Source organism: Orcinus orca, chromosome 16 (genome assembly GCF_937001465.1).
Source record: "Orcinus orca chromosome 16, mOrcOrc1.1, whole genome shotgun sequence".
In the NCBI taxonomy this organism is placed as follows: domain Eukaryota; kingdom Metazoa; phylum Chordata; class Mammalia; order Artiodactyla; family Delphinidae; genus Orcinus; species Orcinus orca.
In genome coordinates, this window is record NC_064574.1 from 85,009,995 (window position 1) to 85,030,440 (window position 20,446).

At 49.7% G+C, this 20,446-nt stretch overlaps 1 protein-coding gene across 1 annotated transcript in view; it reads right to left on the reverse strand.

Moving 5' to 3' along the window:
• SDK1 (sidekick cell adhesion molecule 1) overlaps nt 1-20,446 on the reverse strand; it is an 826,099-nt gene that overhangs the window by 191,652 nt on the left and 614,001 nt on the right. Inside the window, exons 13-14 of the mRNA XM_049699672.1 lie at nt 18,986-19,162; nt 6,440-6,576 (exon numbers count right to left, since the gene is read on the reverse strand). Coding sequence (XP_049555629.1) covers nt 6,440-6,576; nt 18,986-19,162 — 314 coding nt within the window. The remainder of the gene's footprint in view (nt 1-6,439; nt 6,577-18,985; nt 19,163-20,446) is intronic.

Genomic DNA, 20,446 nt, shown 5'->3' on the forward strand with positions numbered 1-20,446 from the left:
ACATTTTGCTTCGTTTTGGTACCCTGCCTGTGCTGATGCTCTAAGGGCCTACTTTGCCTGCCTGGCAAATCAGCACGGCTGCCCTGCACGTGGGGGCAGGAGTCTGGGGACAGCACTTCCCGGAGAGGACAGTTCCCAGAGGAGGTGCTACGAAGGAGCCGGCGGAAGACGGAAGGGCAGGACTGGGGAGCTGAGCAAAGGCGCAGCGGCGCCACTGGGCGCGCTCAGGGAGCTTCGAGCAGAGCCCTGACGCTGAAGCAGGAAAAGCACAGCAGTGAGTGGCTGGAGATAAATCTGGAGAGGCAGGCGGGGGTCAGGTGATCAGTGGCGCTATTTATGTGCTAATAAGCCTGGAATCTACTCTCTAAGCAATAAGGGTTTCTATACAAGAAGGAATTAGGGCTGGCAATCTGGTTAGAAGGTGGCCTGGGACTAAGTCTCCGGGCTGCTAGAAGCACAAGCACACTTGGGGGAACCCGAGGCTCCCTGCCCAGCCCGGATGCGACGCCTGCTCTGGGGGCCTCTGCAGCGCTTCAAGCGGGGTGTGCACTCTGCAGACACACAGAGAATGTGGGGACTCCTGGGTGGAGAGGGGAGGCCAGATGGGTGGGGTTGTATGGTGGGCCAGAGCCAGTCAGGGACAGGGCTGCTGAAATGCGGAGGGGCAGTGGATGAGACAAGACGCTTACGAGGTAAAACCAACCCAAAGGGACGTACTGACGCCTTTGAGGGGGGCGGGGAGTGGTGAGGGGACAGGAATGACGTCTCTGTTTCTAACCTGGAGGGTGATGAGGTCTCCTTTGACAGTTTGCGTTTGGTGAACCTGGGGACGTCTAGGTGGGGACGTCTGCATGAATCTGAGGTCTGGGCTGGAAGCACATGACGGGGAGCTGCAGCCCGTGGTGGGAGGTGACCCTCGGGGAAGGGATCACTGGGGGAAACGTGGGGAGAGAAGACCAGCGTCCTGAGCAAGGAAAACCAAGGGACACCAACACTGTAAGGGCAGGACTGGAAATGAAGTCAGGTGAGTCAGAGAAAATGGTCCAAGAGACAAAAGACTGAGACGTGAGAATGAGGAGGGAGATGGAAGTCAAGCCCAGGGAGCAGAGCTGTAAGTGGAGGGGTAAAGAGAGCATGGGATGCAGAGACGTCGGGGAGGAGGGGACCGAAAAGTGCTCGCTGGGTCTGTGCTGTGGAAATGATGCCACGGCTTGGGCAGAGGGGAGCAGATGGCATGAGGGGGTGGAGATGATTCTCCTCGGAGGCAGAAGGAGCCAGGAGACAGGGGGAGCTTGAAGACGGAGGGCCGAGGGATTCAGTGATGGAGCCGAGTCCTGGAGGACGCGGCCGCAGAGGGACCGAGCACACGGCGGGCGGGTTGCTCTCCACACATGTGGGATCGTAGGGATTATTTGTATTCTTTGTGCTGTAAGTAATTTCTAAATTTTTTATTAATGAGCATATGTAACTTTAATAACAAATTACAAAGGTATTTTTAACATTTTAATCAAATTTAAATATTGTAAGGTATAAAGCTATGAACACTCATATCTGTTAAAAACTAACAGGAGAACTAAACAAGACGAAATATTCTGAAATTTTCATGTAAGTATGCTTGTTACCTGCAATGACTTAACAGGAGTCACGTGCTAAGATTTAAATAAATTAATGCGGAAAAGACTTGCTTTTTCTAAGTGGTCAAAGACCAAGCTTATTCTATTTTAGCAGTAAAATGCCTTAGTTAAACTCACGAAAACAGGGAAGGGCTCGTTTTGGGAATTAGTCTGAGATACAGAGATGGCCTTCCCCGAACGTCAGGTATCACGGAAGCTTGTGGCACGTGCTGCCTTAGATGAGTCTGTGCGTTCCTAACACTATAGGATGCCAATGCACTCGTGTTAAAGGATACATTTTTAAAAAGGGAAAATCACGGTTCTCATCCAAATATAAAATGAGCATGTGTCAAAGATTTTAGCTGTCATTAATTAATGAGGGAACCAGTAAGATGTTACAATGTATCCAAAGAGAATGTGAACCACACACACACACATACCGACAGTGAGGAATGCTAAAATGAATTTACAAATAGATGCAAAACTGACCAATAGCTACAGAGCAGTAACTAAGTACTGCAGTAACCGCTTATAACCAGGACACGATTCATTTGCATTTCTATGGACAAGAATGATTTGCAGCACTACAAGTTTTCTATCATCTAGAGTTGTAAAAACAGCTCAAAAACGGTGAAAAGTGCAGGCCCCCAAAGCATCAGGGAACCCTGAAGGCTGCTCGATGAGACACCCAGTGACCTGCTTTTGGGTCCACTTCAGAGTCCATCGCAAGTTTTTTCTGGCAATCTCCCCCTTGTGATCATAGTAATCTTAAAGAAAGATTATTCTTAATTAAACTCAACAAATATTTTAGAGAATGGGCCAAATCCTTTTGCTATGCAACAGAGTTTTCAGCCTGTTTACAGGGTCCCTGCTATGGAGACATCAAGAATCCCTGCTCTCTCTTAACACAGGGGTGCCCCAAGGCAGTCCCTTGGGGCACTGACCCCTGCTCTCAGCCCAGCAGGCTTGTACCTCCGGCCAGGCCTTGGGACAGTGCTGCGCTCTCCAGCCCCTGGCCTCCCACAGAGACGCCTGGGCCCAGAGAACTACCGGCTCCACAGACAGGAGCTGCAGGACGCCTGCAGGGGCCCGTACTGTCCATAAAGGGCTTCAGCTGCAGTCCAGGGCACAGACACTCGGCACAGCTCCGGAGTTCTGCTCCATAAAAGCTCTAAAGAAGCCCTTTCTTAACGGCTGGCATGTTGTGGGGCAGGTGTTACAAAGCGCCTGCCTCCGCCACTAAAGCCCTCCAGTTTGGTCCCTGCAGGATCCAGGGTTTCCAGGAGAACGGCGTCCTACTCAGCCTGCCAGGAGGCGCTGGCGGCAGCGGGTACCCTGAGCCGCCGGACGAGTGGGCTGTTGGGCGGAGCTGTTTACAACTGTCCACTTGCACACCACTGAGTGCAGGCCAAATACCATCTCCATGTTAGTGTCCTTGCAGCGAAGCTGTTTTTTCTGACCATAATCAGCCAGCATGTTCAGCTGCTTCATCAGTGCGGCTAATCCACCGAGAGCAGCGCAAAGTGATTCAGACAAGGCCGCAGACGTGTTTTATACAATTGAAATCAGTATCGACCCGGAGACACCCATGCTACCCACTTTAGATTCTCTGTGTAATAATCATACTGGGTGCGATCATAACAATAGTGAAGAGGACTCCGGATTCTTCTACACTACTCTTCCTCTGAAGCAAAAGCATCTGGGTATCAGCCAGCTCCAGGGGGGTCCAGTAGGACAGCCAGAGGCTGATGAGGGACTAACGACGCCCTCGGTCACCTTCTCAGCATCCTGGCCTGGTTCCCCGCATTGGCGTCCCCTTGAAAGCCGGCTGGTTTTAAACGCCTCGAGACACGCTCTGGGACCTTTGCTGACGCTGCCCCTTGTCGTCTGCTGGCCCCGGTCTCCTGGCATGCCTGCCCCTCTGAGGGCGCTGTCCCCTCCCAGCTGGGGCCTCCACACGCCGTCCCCCTACTGAACTCGGGACGTACCTCAGCGGGAGCGCCGTACGTGGCAGGATGTGTTGACGTGTCTGACCAGGTCTCTGCTGTCGGTGGGTTGAGACTGACCATTTCAGCTCTGCGGCCCAGCACCCAGCAGAGTGCCTGGTGCAGAGCAGATGCCCAATCAGGACTTGGTGCTGAATGGACGGACGGATGGATGGATGGATGGATGGAATAAATGACTGCACGTAAGACCTGCTTCTTATTTAGGCAGGATGTCTGACAGAGAACCGGCCGATCATGCAAGTTGTTAAGAAAATAGTTGGTGCGGCATTTTGAAACAATGCCTTATTTTACGTAACCGGGCTGCCATAGAGCACTTCCCTTTTGGCAGACGGTCTGCGACTATAACTTGAGTCCACCACTGGGGACTCTGCCAGGGACTGACCCAGTTCATCTGGTGAGCGCCTCTGAAGGGCACAAAGACAGACGAGCAAAACACAGTCCTGATCTCAAGGAGGTGACACCCAGCGGGGTCGCCTCTGCCAGGGCCCTGATGGGGAGCCTGCTTCCGACACGTCTCTCCGCGCAGATCCCTGTCGGGTCCCGTTTTGCTTACAGGCCACGCGGCCCTGACATCCTCGGGAAAACCTTAACCGCCCAGAAAGGTACGCCAATAAATACTGCCAACCCCTCCCCTCTTTGATCAGAGCTGTTGAACTAAAACTAAGATGGGTGTTGGCTGATTTCCATTCACACCCTACGCTCTCCTTGAGGAAAGAGACCAGATCAGGCAACGCAGAGGACCGCGGAGAGGGAGCGAGGGCCTGGGCCCCGGCACCTCAGTCTAGGATGTGCTTGGAACCGGAGCCATTGTAGTCAAGGGTGAACCTTTAGAAAGGCAGGACATGGAAGCAGCATACTGAAGGGGTTGGGGGAGCCCAATTCAAATAAAGGCAGGTCCACAGAGCGGCTTCCCTTAATCCCCGCAGAGACCGACACCCAAGTGCTATCCTGGGTCCACTTTCACCACAGTCGCCGCTAAAGCACGAGAGGGAGGGGTCTGCCCCCTAAGGCTTCTCTGCAGTGGCCTGGCCACCAGGAAGAGCACAGGCTCCAGAGGCTGACGGCTGGGCGGAGTCCCCTCCTCGCCTATTACCACCTGCGACCCTGGGCCAGGGCTTTGCACTCGCACGTCACTGACTGACAGGGCCTGCTGCGGTCTGAGCATGCAATGATCAGAAGGGGATCCATCGCGTGAGAGGAGGTGGAAGAACCAAAGGTAATTAGGGGAAACCCGTGAGTTCAGTCAACAGCCAGTGGGAGAGTGTACAGGGCGAGCGAGCTTGGGAAGAGCTGTGGCAGAACCGTAGGCTGTCCTGCCTGAGGGAGTGGGCGGAGCCCAGTGCCTGTGGGGTCTCAGCAGGACAGCCCGCTTTGGCTGGGGGGCACCACCACTCCCAGCTGTCCTGAAACAGAGACCCACTTATAATAACGTCACGATGAGACCGGCTGCCAGCCCAGGGAAGCTGACCATCACAAGAGCCCAGTGACCTATGGTCCTGGGGGAGGCCCCAGGAAGGAGCCTGGAGTAACAGTGGGATGACAAAGGCAGGAAGCCAGCTTCGGCAGGAAGCGGTTCAACGGAGCTCGTGTGTGGAGCCTCCAGGCAAGGGGCCGGGACAGGGGGAGCCTGGCCCTTAGGGAGACCTCGTGAAACACGGTGGGTGGCACAGAGCAAAAAGCAGTGGCCTGGGAGGCTGCCCGGGGGCCGAGGCGGGGTGGGTTCTGCTCCAGGCCCTGCTGAATTCGTACGGGGGAGGGAGGATATAGTCCAGTTATATTTTAGGAAGGTCGATGTTTCGGCCTGTGTGAGAACGGTTTGGAAGACGCTGTGGCACTTGTCCTGGTGAGAGGGAACTGTGCCCTGGAGAGACAGAGAGAGGAGCGCAGGTTCCTGCTACGTCCTAGAACACAGACGGGCAGGGCTGCTGATGCATTGGGGTGGGAGTGGGGTCGGGAGGGGGAAAAAGAAACCCAGGACTATTCCTGGGCTTCTGGCTTGAGTGATACAGGAGTCACCAAGGGGGCACACACTGAGATTACAATGGCTGCAGTGATGCGGCGGGAACAGCTAGGGTTAAAATGTCCAAAGACAGAGTTTGAAGAACCTAAGTTGAAGGCATCTGTGAGACAACCAGGTCAGAGATGCCAACTGCTTATGTGGGTTCCCTCTGTGGTCCTGGAGGCCAAAGATGAGGAAAAGACGCCACTGGAAATCACAGGGATGCACGAGATGTCCTAGGAAGAGGTTCTGGGAGAGCGGAGAGGAGAGGCCAGCAGTAGAGAGGAGGGGAGGTGGCCAGTGGGGCTGGAGGGGAGTCCAATGAAGGAGGAGACTGTCTGGTGAAGGATGGTGGTGACCGCTGCTGAGAGGCCGAGGAAGGTGAGGAAGGAGACGGCCCACTGAGCCCTTAGCATGACGTCTGCGCCCAAACCACCAACACAGGTTAACTCTCATTGTTGCTGACCCTCAGACCAGCCCCAGGTGGAGGCACTGTTCATGCGTTTCCAAGTTCGTCCCATGCTGAACTGGGTAGCCTTGCTCAGGGCGGCCCCACGGGCACAGCCATCTGGGGCCTCGGCCCAAACCCAGGCTCCCCCTGGAGGCCCTCCAGCCACTCCGCCCGCTGCCCGCCTAGGCTCCCACGCCGCCCTTTAATTTTCCCGAAGCCCGAGCTGTGGTTTTCATTGGAAACTCCGTAAAGCATCATAACGTTTCACTAGCTGTTCTGGGACTGGGCCAGAAGTAAAGGTTAAGGACGTTAAGAGCACAGGGAGAAATCTGATTATTGTCCATGGCGACAGTGTTGCTTCGTGACTTACTGTTTTCAGACAGCTCCACAACGTAGTAGAGAACAGGGCTGTTTCCATCAAAGGGTCGGACCCAGGAGAGCATCACGGTATGGCTGTGGGAAGAATTCAGGCTGGCCAGGAGGTTCTGGGGTGAATGAGGCAGTTCACTTGGATACAAAAGAACAAAAAAAAGAAAAGAAAAGAAAACGCAAGTTAGAATTGCAGGTCAGCCTCCTCGTTCTTATGTTGCCTGGTCCTTGTGTGCAATGTTTTGAAAATGGAGAACATCAAACACGCCCCGAACACAAATGCTAACTACTCCCTGCCCCCGGAAAACCCTTCAGCATTCACAATGTGTTTTATTTTCCAAACGTAATTTGATTTAATCCCTCTGGTAGGGATTAAACAACTAATGACTCTCACTTAAATCGAGTGGGGAGCGCCGATTTTATACAGTAGACTATTTAATCGAGAAAACTTGGTCAACAGTTTGTTTTTACAGCTAGAGGCTGTTAGTGGGAAGGCAGCAAGCCATAGACTAGGAAAAGGCCTGGGAAACATAATTTACTGTGGAAGTTTCCGACACCAGCCATCTGGAGTTACCAGCCAAAATGCCCATATGTATTCTTGGACAACGGAGCAGCCTCATTACTGAGCTTGCGAGGTTATATTGTTGTTCTGTCTTCTGTTGGATAATGGAGATTTGGGGAAAGCACTGGAAGGGAAATGTGGTAAAAACACTAACTGGAACCCCATGGAAATAGAAAACAATGCATCAGCAAGGCTATAAAATGGAAACACAAAGCAAATAAATTCTGGAAAGAAGTTACTAACACAAAGGGTCTTCACTGGGATTTACTGGTGACGAAGCGTCAAAATCCAACTGCGTGGTTTCTACCACCGACGGGTCAGCAACCTTGCAGTCGTGAGCTGCCCAGCCCATATTTAACCTTTACATCTCACGCTCCGGGAGCAGGACCCTGTTCTGTGGCCATTGAGAATGGCTTCTTCTCCTACAAGGAGTGCTGGGAAAGGGGAGGCCGGGTATCACCCACTTCACCCACTAACAGCTTCTGGTCTCTCTTAGACATCAATTATTGCTAACCCACATAGGTCAGCACAAAAAGCCATAATTATCCTTGATATTTTTAATTTAAAAAATGTACTCATTTCACTTTGAAATTTATTAAGCTGTTATGTGCTTGCAGCTACCTAAGAAACACAGCTCTCTCTAACCCACCACACCATTTATAAACAAACCAATATTTCTAACATAGACTGTGACTTTATTTATTTAACATCTTTATTGGAGTATAATTGGTTTGCAGTGTTGTGTTAGTTGCTGCTGTATAACAGTGAATCAGCTATATGTATACATATATACCCATATCCCCTCCCTCTTGCGTCTCCCTCCCACCCTCCCTATCCCACCCCTCTAGGTGGTCACAAAGCACTGAGCTGATCTCCCTGTGCTATGCAGCTGCTTCCCACTAGCTATCTATTTTACATTTGGTAGTGTATATATGTCCATGCCACTCTCTGGCTTCGTCCCAGCTTACCCTTCCCCCTCCCCGTGTCCTCAAGTCCATTCTCTACGTCTGCATCTTTATTCCTGTCCTGCCCCTAGGTTCTTCAGAACCATTTTTCTTTTTTTAGATTCCATATATATGTGTTAGCATACGGTATTTGTTTCTCTCTTTCTGACTTACTTCACCCTGTATGACAGACTCTAGGTCCATCCACCTCACTACAAACAACTAAATTTCGTTTCTTTTTATGGCTGAGTAATATTCCATGGTATATATGTGCCACATCTTCTTTATCCATTCATCTGTCGATGGACACTTAGGTTGCTTCCATGTCCTGGCTACTGTAAATAATGTTGCAATGAACACTGTGGTACATGACTCTTTTTGAATTATGGTTTTCTCTGGGTATATGCCCAGTAGTGGGATTCCTGGGTCATATGGTAGTTCTATTTTTAGTGTTTTAAGGAACCTCCATACTGTCCTCCATAGTGGCTGTACCAATTCACATTCCCACCAACAGGGCAAGAGGGTTCCCTTTTCTCCACACTCTCTCCAGCATTTATCGTCTGTAGATTTTTTGATGATGGCCATTCTGACTGGTGTGTGGTGATACCTTGCTGTAGTTTTGATTTGCATTTCTCTAATGATTAGTGATGCTGAGCATCCTTTCATGTGTTTGTTGACAATCTGTATATCTTCTTTGGAGAAAGGTCAATTTAGGGCTTCTGCCCATTTTTGGATTGGGTTGTTTGTTTTTTCGATATTGAGCTGCATGAGCTGCTTGTATATTTTGGAGATTAATCCTTTGTCACTTGCTTCGTTTGCAAATATTTTCTCCCATTCAGAGGGTTGTCCTTTCGTCTTGTTTATGGTTTCCTTTGCTGTGCGAAAGATTTTAACTTTCATTAGGTCCCATTTGTTTATTTTTGTTTTTATTTCCATTCCTCTAGGAGGTGGGTCAAAAAGGATCTTCCTGTGATTTATGTCACAGAGTCTTCTGCCTATGTTTTCCTCTAAGAGTTTTATAGTGTCTGGCCTTACATTTAGGTCTTTAATCCATTTAGAGTTTATTTTTGTGTATGGTGTTAGGGAGTGTTCTAATTTCATTCTTTTACATGTAGCTGTCCAGTTTTCCCAGCACCACTTATTGAAGAGGGTGTCTTTTCCCAATTGTATATTCCTGCCTCCTTTATCAAAGATAAGGTGACCATATGTGCGTGGGTTTATCTCTGGGCTTTCTATCCTGTTCCATTGATCTATCTTTCTGTTTTTGTGCCACTACCATACTGTCTTGATTACTGTAGCTTTGTAGTATAGTGTGAAGTCAGGGAGCTTGATTCCTGCAGCTCTGTTCTTCTTTCTCAAGATTGCTTTGGCTATTCGGGGTCTTTTGTGTTTCCACACAAATTGTGAAATTGTTTGTTCTAGTTCTGAGTAAAATGCCATTGGTAGTTTGATAGGGATTGCATTGAATCTGTAGATTGATTTGGGTAGTATAGTTATTTTCACAGTGTTGATTCTTTCAATCCAAGACACTGATATATCTCTCCACCTGTTTGTATCATCTTTAATTTCTTTCATCAGTGTCATAAAGTTTTCTGCATACAGGTCTTTTGTCTCCTTAGGTAGGTTTATTGCTAGGTATTTTATTCTTTTAGTTGCAATGGTAAATGGGAGTGTTTCCTAAATTTCTCTTTCAGATTTTTCATCATTAGTGCGTAGGAATGCCAGAGATTTCTGTGCATTAATTTTGTATCCTGCTACTTTACCAAATTCATTGATTAGACCTAGTAGTTTTCTGGTGGCATCTTTAGGATTCTCTATGTATAGTATCGTGTCATCTGCAAACAGTGACAGTTTTACCTCTTCTTTTCCGATTTGTATTCCTTTTATTTCTTTTTCTTCTCTGATTGCTGTCGCTAAAACTTTCAAAACTATGTTGAATGATAGTGGTGAGAGTGGGCAACCTTGTCTTTTTCCTGATCTTAGTGGAAATGGTTTCAGTTTTTCACAATTGAGAACGATGTTGGCTGTGGGTTTGTCATATATGGCCTTTATTATGTTGAAGTAAGTTCCCTCTATGCCTACTTTCCGCAGGGTTTTTGTCATAAATGGGTGTTGAATTTTGTCGAAAGCTTTTTCTGCATCTATTGAGATGATCACATGGTTTTTATCCTTCAGTTTGTTAATATGGTTTATCACATTGATTGATTTGCATATATTGAAGAATCCTTGCATTCCTGGGATAAACCCCACTTGATCATGGTGTTTGATCCTTTTAATGTGCTGTTGGATTCTGTTTGCTAGTATTTTGTTGAGGATTTTTGCATCTAAGTTCAGCAGTGATATTGGCCTGTAGTTTTCTTTCTTTGTGACATCCTTGTCTGGTCTTGGTATCAGGGTGATGGTGGCCTCGTAGAATGAGTTTGGGAGGGTTCCTCCCTCTGCTATATTTGGGAAGAGTTTGAGAAGGATAGGTGTTAGTTCTTCTCTAAATGTTTGATAGAATTTGCCTGTGAATCCATCTGGTCCTGGGCTTTTGTTTGTTGGAAGATTTTTAATCACAGTTTCAATTTCAGCACTTGTGATTGGTCTGTTTATATTTTCTATTTCTTCCTGGTTCAGTCTCGGACGGTTGTGCTTTTCTAAGAATTTGTCCATTTTTTTCAGGTTGTCCATTTTATTGGGATATAGTTGCTTGTAGTAATCTCTCCTTTGTATTTCTGCAGTGTCAGTTGTTATTTCTCCTTTTTCACTTCTAATTCTGTTGATTTGAGTCTTCTCCCTGTTTTTCTTGATGAACTGGCTAAAGGTTTATCAATTTTGTTTACCTTCTCAAAGAACCAGCTTTTAGTTTTATTGATCTTTGCTATAGTTTCCTTCACTTCTTTTTCATTTATTTCTGATCTGATCTTTATGATTTCTTTCCTTCTGCTAACTTTGGGTTTTGTTTTTGTTATTCTTTCTCTAATGGCTTTAGATGTAAGGTTAGGTTGTTTATTTGAGATTTTTCTTGTTTCTTGAGGTAGGATTGTATTGCTATAAACTTCCCTCTTAGAACTGCTTCTGCTGCATCCCATAGGTTTTGGGCCACCGTGTTTTCATTGTCATTTGTTTCTAGGTATTTTTTGATTTCCTCTTTGATTTCTTCAGTGATCTCTTGGTTATTTAGTAGCGTACTGTTTAGCCTCCATGTGTTTGTATTTTGTACAGTTTTTTCCCTGTAATTGATATCTAGTCTCATAGCATCATGGTTGGAAAAGATACTTGATACAATTTCAGTTTTCTTAAATTTACCAAGGCTTGATTTGTGACCCAAGATATGACGTATCCTGGAGAATGTTCCATGAGCTCTTGGGAAGAAAGTGTATTCTGTTGTTTTTGGATGGAATGTCCTATAAATATCAATTAAGTCCATCTTGTTTAATGTGTCATTTAAAGCTTGTGTTTCCTTATTTATTTTCATTTTGGTTGATCTGTCCATTGGTGAAAGTAGGGTGTTAAAGTCCCCTACTATTATTGTGTTACTGTTGATTTCCCCTTTTATGGCTGTTAGCATTTGCCTTATGTATTGAGGTGCTCCTATGTTGGTACATAAATATTTTTTTTATTTTTTATTTTTTTGGGGTACGTGGGCCTCTCACTGCTGTGGCCTCTCCCATTGCAGAGCACAGGCTCCGGACGCGCAGGCGCAGCGGCCATGGCTCACGGGCCCAGCCGCTCTGCGGCATGTGGGATCTTCCTGGACTGGGGCACGAACCCGTGTCCCCTGCATCAGCAGGCGGACTCTCAACCACTGCGCCACCAGGAAGCCCGGTACATAAATATTTACAATTGTTATATCTTCTTCTTGGATTGATCCCTTGATCATTATGCAGTGTCCTTCTTTGTCTCTTGTAATAGTCTTTAAAGTCTATTTTGCACTCATATGAGAATTGCTGTTCCAGCTTTCTTTTGATTTCAATTTGCATGGAATATCTTTTTCCATCCCCTCACTTTCAGTCTGTATGGGTCTCTACGTCTGAAGTGGGTCTCTTGTACACAGCATATATATGGGTCTTGTTTTCGTATCCATTCAGCCAGACTGCAACTTTAAATCATAAATCAGTACAATAAAGACTAAACTTGAGCTTGAAATGTTGTCTTGTTTTCTCTTTGTGAATTAAGCTTTAAATCAGAAAAGGAACTTTTCTTTCTTTCTTTTTAGTGGCTTTTGAAAAAATCAGTTTACTGTATGTATTTTTTAAAATATTTATTTATTTATTTATTATTTATTTATTTATTGGCTGTGTTGGGTCTTTGTTGCTGTGTGCAGGCTTCCTCTAGTTGCGGCGAGCGGGGGCTACTCTTCGTTGTGGTGTGCCAGCTTCTCATTGCGGTGGCTTCTCTTGTTGCGGAGCATGGACTTCTAGGCACAGGCTTCAGTAGCTGTAGCATGCAGCCTCAGTAGTTGTGGCTCACGGGCTTAGCTGCTCTGTAGCATGTGGGATCATCCCGGACCAGGGCTCGAACCCGTGACCCCTGCATTGGCAGGTGGATTCTTAACCACTGCGCCACCAGGGAAGTCCTGAGCTGTCATTTCTATCTGAGTTCTCCAATAATGGAACCTCCCTTGGATTTCCAACGAAGGCCAAGATGAAGAAAATGCCAGGATGAAAACATCTTTTCTGCTTCTCCCCATTTCCTGCTGGAATTGGTTTGTTCTGAAACCAAACCAAACCGAAGTAGTTGAAACAGTCCCACCTGAAGACAAACTAAGAACAAACGTGGATAAATTTTCCAAATAAGACAAGTTTCTTCTTTGTCCCGGGATGGAAGTAAACCCTTGGAATTTCCTGAGTGACAGGGGTGTCTTTGCTATTCATGGTGGGCCCCTCAGGCCACACCTGAGTTTGTGCTAAAGGTCGCTCGTTGGGGGGCCCCTGCATAGTTCCAGGAGGGGGGTATACACGCTGGAGAGACCAACCATGTATCAGAGGGCTGGGGCTCTGAGACAGTGACATCAGCCTGACCTTCTGATCCCCCGGGAAGTGAAGGGGTGGGCACTGGAGACGGAGTTCAATCACGTGGCCAAGGATTCAGTCATGACCACGTAATAAAACCCCATAAGAACTGGACACCAAGCTCAGATGAGTGTCCTGGTCGGTGATCAGACATGTATGTGCCGGGAGGGTGGCGTGTCCTGAGGATACGAGTTTTGTGCTTGGGACCCTCCCATTCCATGCCCTGTGCATCTCCTCATTTGTCTGGTCCTGACTTTTTATGATAAAACTGAGATAGTAAATAAGCATTTAGCTGAGCTCTGGGGGTCTCTCTAGGGAGCTACTGAGCTGACAGGGGAGTGAGTCTGTCAGGAGCACGGGGGCCTGTGAGCCCTGGAGCGAGCGGCTGGCGCTGGAGCGAGGACAGTCTTGTTGGGGACAGTGCCCTTCACCTGTGGGGTCTCTGCTAACTCCAGGCACTCAGTGTCAGAACTGCGCTGTAAGGACTTGCCCTGAAATGGAAGATTTTCTGACATGAGGAGGGTTAACTTAGCAGGCTGACAAGGGTGGTTGGGGTCCGGGCCATTTTCTACATGCAGACACTGGCCGTGCTCAAAGAGGTCCCCTGATGGCCACCACGGTCTCACTTCTAAGTCAGGAGGAGAGACGTGCAGGCGACCTGAGGCCTTGGAAGCAGATGCAGAACCCACGAGCCTGAAAAGACCTCCGTGATGTGGACGAGACGCTGCGGGGGTCCTGAGTGGCACCTTACAGCAGCCACAGGAAGAGGCTCCAATAAAACATTCCAGGGGGTTTTGCCTCCGGGTTGACAGGGAGTCACGAGTCTTTCCTCCCGCCAGAACTAGTGATCTTCTCTGCCCGTCCCTCCTTCCCGTCCGTGGTGACGCTCCAGGATCTCCACTCCATCCACTGTCCACCCTGCACACGGGCATCTCGTGAGTCACCGAGTCCTACCTGCTGGACCTTAGAAAGGCCCACGTGCCAGACCCTCTGCTCCGCCCACCCACCAGCCCTCCTAGAGCCGTCGCACTCAGGCCGCATGGAACCTTCTGCACTGTCGGGGTCACGCCACACCCCTGCACCCTCTGCAGCTCCCCCTCCATGCTCATGAGCTCCGTCCCCACACTGGGTGCGTGGAACCGCCCGGCCGCGACCAAGGCCATCACCAATGACTCGCAGCTCCCTGAGCCAGGCCGTTCCCACCTGTGCCGGAAAATCCAGCTCAGCCTCCAAAGCTCCGGAGCTCAGTCTCTCCTCTGTGAAGACTTCCTGGGCCTCCCTCTTGCCCTCGACGCACTTTGGAGCAGAACTGATCACGTCTACCCCTCGACGCCCTCTGCAGTTCGTAGCTCTTTCAGCTGAGGAAGTCCTTGGAGCAGCTCAGGCAAGTCCCTCTGTCCAGCCCCAGAACTGGATGCTCACCCAGGTGTGAGTCTGGGAAGAGTGGCTTCCGATGCCCCCCCTCCCAGCGCTGAAAAGCCTCCCAGGAGAATGCCACAGGGCGTGCCAGAAGTAGGCACCCGAACAGCAACAACGGCAGCCCTGAGCTTGGTGTGGAGGCGTGAGAAAAGACTTAAAAAGAGTGACGAGACTTCGGAACTTAAAAGGCAAGGTGGCCTTGAGGCATTTAGAACAGGAACCGAGATCTAAAGCCCAGTGGTGCCTAAGGACATCGCTGTCCGTGATGCAGCTAGAAATAACGAGCCCTCGTCCACTGCTGCCCCAAAAGAGTCCACGGTCACCCCTGGAGGGTGGCCCACGCAAAGTGTCTTCTTTACAGACATCACAGGACTCAGAGTTGGAAGGAAATTTAGATTTTTTTCCCCCCTAGTTCCAGCCTCTCCCCTCCATGGAAACTCCCTCTAGCGTACCTCGTGTCCAATATGACCTGTTTCCTAATGCAAAGAACTTTTTAATACGCATTGGAAACGTACACTATTTCTTTAAATGATGTTTCGGTTATCTGGAAAATCAAGCTTTGCGAGATACTTGACTAACCCATCAATAGCCGATAAATGAGGCTTTAATATATTCTGAATCCATCTCAGAGAAGCTCATCTAATAGCGGGAGATTGTGTCCTGGCACCTTCTCCGCCAAGTCTGAAAGGAGATAAATGATCAGCCATGACTCACAGACAGTGATTTGCAGACAGGGCGGCAGCTGAAAGGCTCTGAGAACAACAGGGACAACGGGGACGAGGCCAGTGCTGTCACTTAAGTGAGTTAGAGAGAAATCATCATCAGGAAGATGACGCCGCCATAACATCAGAAATTAACAACAAAGCCTGGGCCGCAGGGGACGGCGATGAGCGAGGTGTGTTTGAGAGGAACGGCTTGGGGAGAGGCTCGAGAGAAGGCGGTTGGGACAGTGGTGGCCATGGGGAGCTGCTCTGGTGGGAGAGGATTGGGTAAGCATTTCCTGCGCAAAAGCGCTGTCCCTCTAACACACAAATGACACCTTGGTCAAACCCATCTCCTCTGGCTTCACTCTGAGGATGAAGGCGATGGGGGCCTGATAACTCTCGAGAGATGGTATTAAATCGTTCGCTCCTTATTATGGCTTTGTCGGAAGTGGTTTTATTGAAAGAAACCTCTCCCACTGCCTCGGGGTCCGAGTCTTCCAGTCGCTCTGTAAGTCAGGTTTTTCTCTGTACTCCGGGCTCGGAAGAATTAGTCTCTGATCTCAGAAGGAATGATGCAATGCTAATTGGGTCTTTAAATGATTAACAATCAATCCAAAAAGCCTTCGTGCCTGGTCCCTCACAGCAAGAAGCTTTGGGGGTCCGGAGTCACCCCAGAACCAGTTCCTTCCTGTAAGGCCCTAGCAAACTAGCAGGAGAGACACAGCTAACACAACTGGTGACTGGCATTAATGATGACCGTGTGTTGTTAATTTACCAGACGCACAAGGAGACCCTCTGGGATTGCAGACGCCTCTCCTCTCGGGGAGAGGATGAGGCAGACGCCTCAGAATTTAGTACCTCCTTGGCGGTACCAAATCCCAAACCCATTTCAACCTGGTAAGTGGAGCAGGGCTTCCTCAGACACCGATGGGGCACCTGCTATGCCCTTGGCGCCCTTCCATGCACGGTGGGCTGGCTCCGCAGCAGAGAGTCACACCTAGTGTGTCAGAGGATAAAAGAGAGAAACTTCCTGGCCCTGGGGGACGGGGAGGGTGCCGCGGATGAAAAGAGGAACATTTTGTATAAGATGGCGAGGAACGGTAAGAGCTGTGACTGACTGTCTGCCCTAAGCTAGGCTCCCGGCCAGGATTTACAAACAGCGGTCCACTCAAACCTCACGGCCACCCTTTAAGGTCAATGGCAACGTGCCCAGTTTACAGGTGAGAAAACTGAGACTGAGGTGCGAGGTGACCTGCCCGAAGTCACACAGTCAGGGAGAACTGGGGAGGGGTCTCCAGGCCAGCCTCGCTCCAGAGAGCCGGTGACCCTGCGGGGACTGTGGCTTCTGCCCGCACGGTGCCCTCCCCGCCCCGCCCCTGGCTGGCACGGCACCAACTACCGAGCAAACCAACAGGAGAGCTGCCAGCAGGCGGCCTGCTTCTGAAAAGCCCACTTGTGACGCTCCTAATTTCTACATTTAACAAAGTAGCTTTTAACTCAAGCGGGGAGGCTGGGGAAGCAGGCTTTCAGGCCCTTCGGAAGGACACTATTTAGCCACAAGTACCTCTCAGTCACTCCTGCAACGGGAGATTCTGTTGTCATCTGAGTGAGTCAGGAAAATGTTACTGGGCTGGGTTTGTAAGTTCTCTGAGAAGCGCGGAAGACCCTACAATCCCGAGCTGTGATTGTCATTATTGCTCTCGTCATCACTGATGTCTCAGAGTTAAGACCTTACTGGATGTAAGGATACACCACGCTCCTACCTACAACCTTCCCCGTTCATTCTGATTTGGAAGAGTGGAGCGCTTATTACACCAACAATTCACAAGGAACCACCGTCTTCCAAATCAGCTCTGTAACCAGCTGTACCTAAATTGATTTGAATCACGAATCTGCAAGTATTTCTATATTTAGAGATGAGGTGTTTTACCATCACACAAAGCCTATTATTTTATAGATACAGCAACATTGGCTGAAAAATGTATTTTACTTAGAGGAAATCAAATAAGCAAATACTAGGGGAGCTGTGCAAATCAGTAGAACATAAACGTTGCGCAGAATAGGAAGAGTTCACTATATTGGAAGCACACAATTTGGCTTCTGCTGACAGAGTCTTTATGAAATGCTAACACTTATTTATGTGGTACCAATGATGGATGATCTGAGAGTTCTCAAAGGTAGTTTAAAAATTGGAAATAGCACAGCGCATTATGTGAATTCACTGGTCATGGATGCCAACGTCATCAACAATTTTTAAAAGATCCCCACGTGAGCTATGGATGGAGGAGGAAAGCCAGCTGATCAGAGCTGAGCAAGGGTTGGCCGTCCAGCTCTCGACGGTGGGGGGAGCCCAGGGCACATGAGCATCTAAGGGAAGGTGATCCGGGAGGATCGCCGGGGGCCTGCAACAAACACACATTCATTCAACCAACCAACGTGTATTTATTGAGCGCCTAAGGTATGCCAAACACTGCCAGGCACTCACAATGCAGAGCCGTGCCACCCTTCTACTTCAAGAGGGAAGAAGTCGCCCGCGTGATCATTGCTGACGAGGGCGGAGCAGGTGCTGGGAAGCATGGGAGAGACAGCCTGCATCCCGGGGGCAGGAAGGGATCCTGCGCTGATTCCCAGAGGAGGGGCGCACCCTTCAGGGGGAGGTGACAGAAGAGCCAGGCCAAGCCGTGGAGGCAGCAGAGGCTGAGGTGCCCTGGATGGAGGCCCGGGGGCCCAGGAGGGCAGGAAGAGCCCAGGGTCAGCGGGTCCAGTGGCGAGAGGCAGGGTGGGGAGACCCCCACTGGTCCTCTAGGGCTGAAAGGCAACTGGGTGATCTTTGATCACAACAGGTGACTAACCTCTGCGGAGCACAAGGTCATCCTGGGGAGGCCAGCCTGGAGGTAGAACGGCGCTTTCCCAGGTGCCGCAGACCCAACAGCCGGCCTTTCTGGACTAGCAGCTGCCCGTCATTAACCCGTCAAATCCCACGCGCAGGCTGGCGGAGAGCTGCTTGTTCAGGTATGTGTGCAGCCAACACGGGGGGCCCTGGGTGCAGCACTGAGCAAGCGTCCTTCCTTTTCCTTTTTAATTCCCTCGGCCAGGGCCTGGGGATTCAAAGGCAAATGAGACATGCCCCTGTACTCAGCGTTCACAGCCTATTTCAGGGAATGAATTTTGCCTACAGAAGCCTTCCTGGATCGCAGTGGGCAGAGTCCCGTGGGAAAGACCTCTCAATCCTCTCACAGGCCCTTCCTGACGGCCAGCGTGCCCGTCGACCGAGGGGCTGCTGCCGGCCAGCCCTGCCCCGCTTCTCTAGTTTCCGGTTTGACTTCTGTGCGTATGGGCTGGGGGAACATCTTTGGGGGCAACAGTTTTAAAAAGCAGATAAATACATGTCGGAAAAACACACCGGGTCAGCAGGCTTTTCAGCTTCCTGCCCGTGCGGAGGGGGAGCTGTGGGAGGATGAGCTCGGAGCACAGAGGTGGACGCAACCAGGGCTCCCACGGCCCCCGCCCCCAGGAAGGCCCAGGGAGAGGGAACGGGGCTCACGGAGAGGCCGCTGGCTTTCCTGGGACCTGGGCCAACCCGACACTGACCGGAAGCTTCTGACGGGCATCACTTGGAAAAGTGGACCTGCTGTCACTTACACACGGTGGGGTAAACAGTCTACAACGATATGGGCTCAATGCAGAGAATGTGATAAAAGGGATCAATGAGGAGGAAAACCAGTAATTAAACCATCTAAACCGAAGCTGAACATATTATCATTTTAAGGTTACCAGAAAAACCCCAACCCTGTAAGTGTACGTGCCTGAGGCCCAAGGCGGTGGCCTCTGACTGTTGGCTTGCGACCCATCACGCGTGTTACATGATGGTCACATGGGGGAGGGTTGACACTGTGAACACGGAGCAGCCGCGATACTCACATCACCTCCAGGCGGGCTGTCCTGGAGTCGTTCCCGCCCTCAGAGATGACTCCACAGGTGTAGTCTCCAATGTCGCCCGACCACGTCTGGCTAATGAGGAGGGACCCGTCCTTCTCCACCACAATCCTGGAGCTGCCAGATGGGGTGATGATCACGTTGTCCTTCTTCCACACGTAGCTGTGGGTCAAGCAGAGAGTCCTGAGTTAGGACCCCAGTCGCTGATCCTTCCCTGTCTGTTAAAAAGCAAGCAGCTGGGGCTTCCCTGGTGGCGCAGTGGTCAAGAATCCGCCTGCCAATGCAGGAGGCACGGGTTCGAGCCCTGGTCCGGGAAGATCCCACATGCCGCAGAGCAACTACTAAGCCCGTGCGCCACAACTACTGAGCCTGCGCTCTAGAGCCCGTGAGCCACAACTACTGAGCCCACGCGCCACAACTGAAGCCCGCGTGCATAGAGCCCGTGCTCCGCAACAAGAGAAGCCACCACAATGAGAAGCCCGCGTGCCGCAAGGAAGAGTAGCTCCCACTCGCTACAACTAGGGAAGCCCGTGCACGGCCACAAAGACCCAACACAGCCATAAATAAATAAATTTATTAAAAAAAAAAATAAAAGCAAGCAACTGATGACCTCGTGAGTACGGTAAAAACCGCCAAACTGTGCTCTTAAAAGGGTGATTTTTAATACTATGTGAATTACATCTTAAAAGAAAAAGGAAAAGTGACCAGATGTCTTGTCACAATACAAAGATAGATGCTGAAGTTAAAACAGGACAAAAAGACAAGTGCAGACATTCGTCTGTCTTTGGGCTCAGGACGGGGAGTCTGAGGGCTCCTGACCACCCGTGTCACCACTGCAACTGTACCTCCCGCTCCTGCAGGAAGGTCTCTGGGGGACAAGAGTGTAGCCTGGGCAGGGGGCAAGGTCCCCAGGGTGTCCCCGTACACGTTTTCTTAAAATCCAACCATTCTGGGGACTTCCGTGGTCGCAGAGTGGTTAAGAATCTGCCTTCCAATGCAGGGGACGTGAGTTCGATCCCTGATCAGGAAACTAGATCCCACATGCCGCAACTAAGAGTTCGCATGCCACAACTAATGAGCCTGCCAGCCGCAACTAAGGAGCACACGTGCTGCAACTAAGAGCCGGTGCAACCATAAATAAATAATATAATATAATATAATATAAATAAAAATGTTTAAAAAAATCCAACCATTCTGGCAGACTGTCTTTAAAACTGCATTTCTTTCTCTTTTAATTCCTTATGACATTTTAGCACATTTTTCTTTTCAAATGTAGACTCCACTAAGAGCCTGTCCAGCCCCTCACTAGTCACGGCTGGATGAGATCAAAGTGCTGGCTTTCCTTTCCAAAGTACTGGATTGGATTTCCAGAATGCACCCCGTTCTTTAAAGGCTTAATGCACACAGAGCACAGACATTTACAAACTGCTCCTCTGCAATTACCCC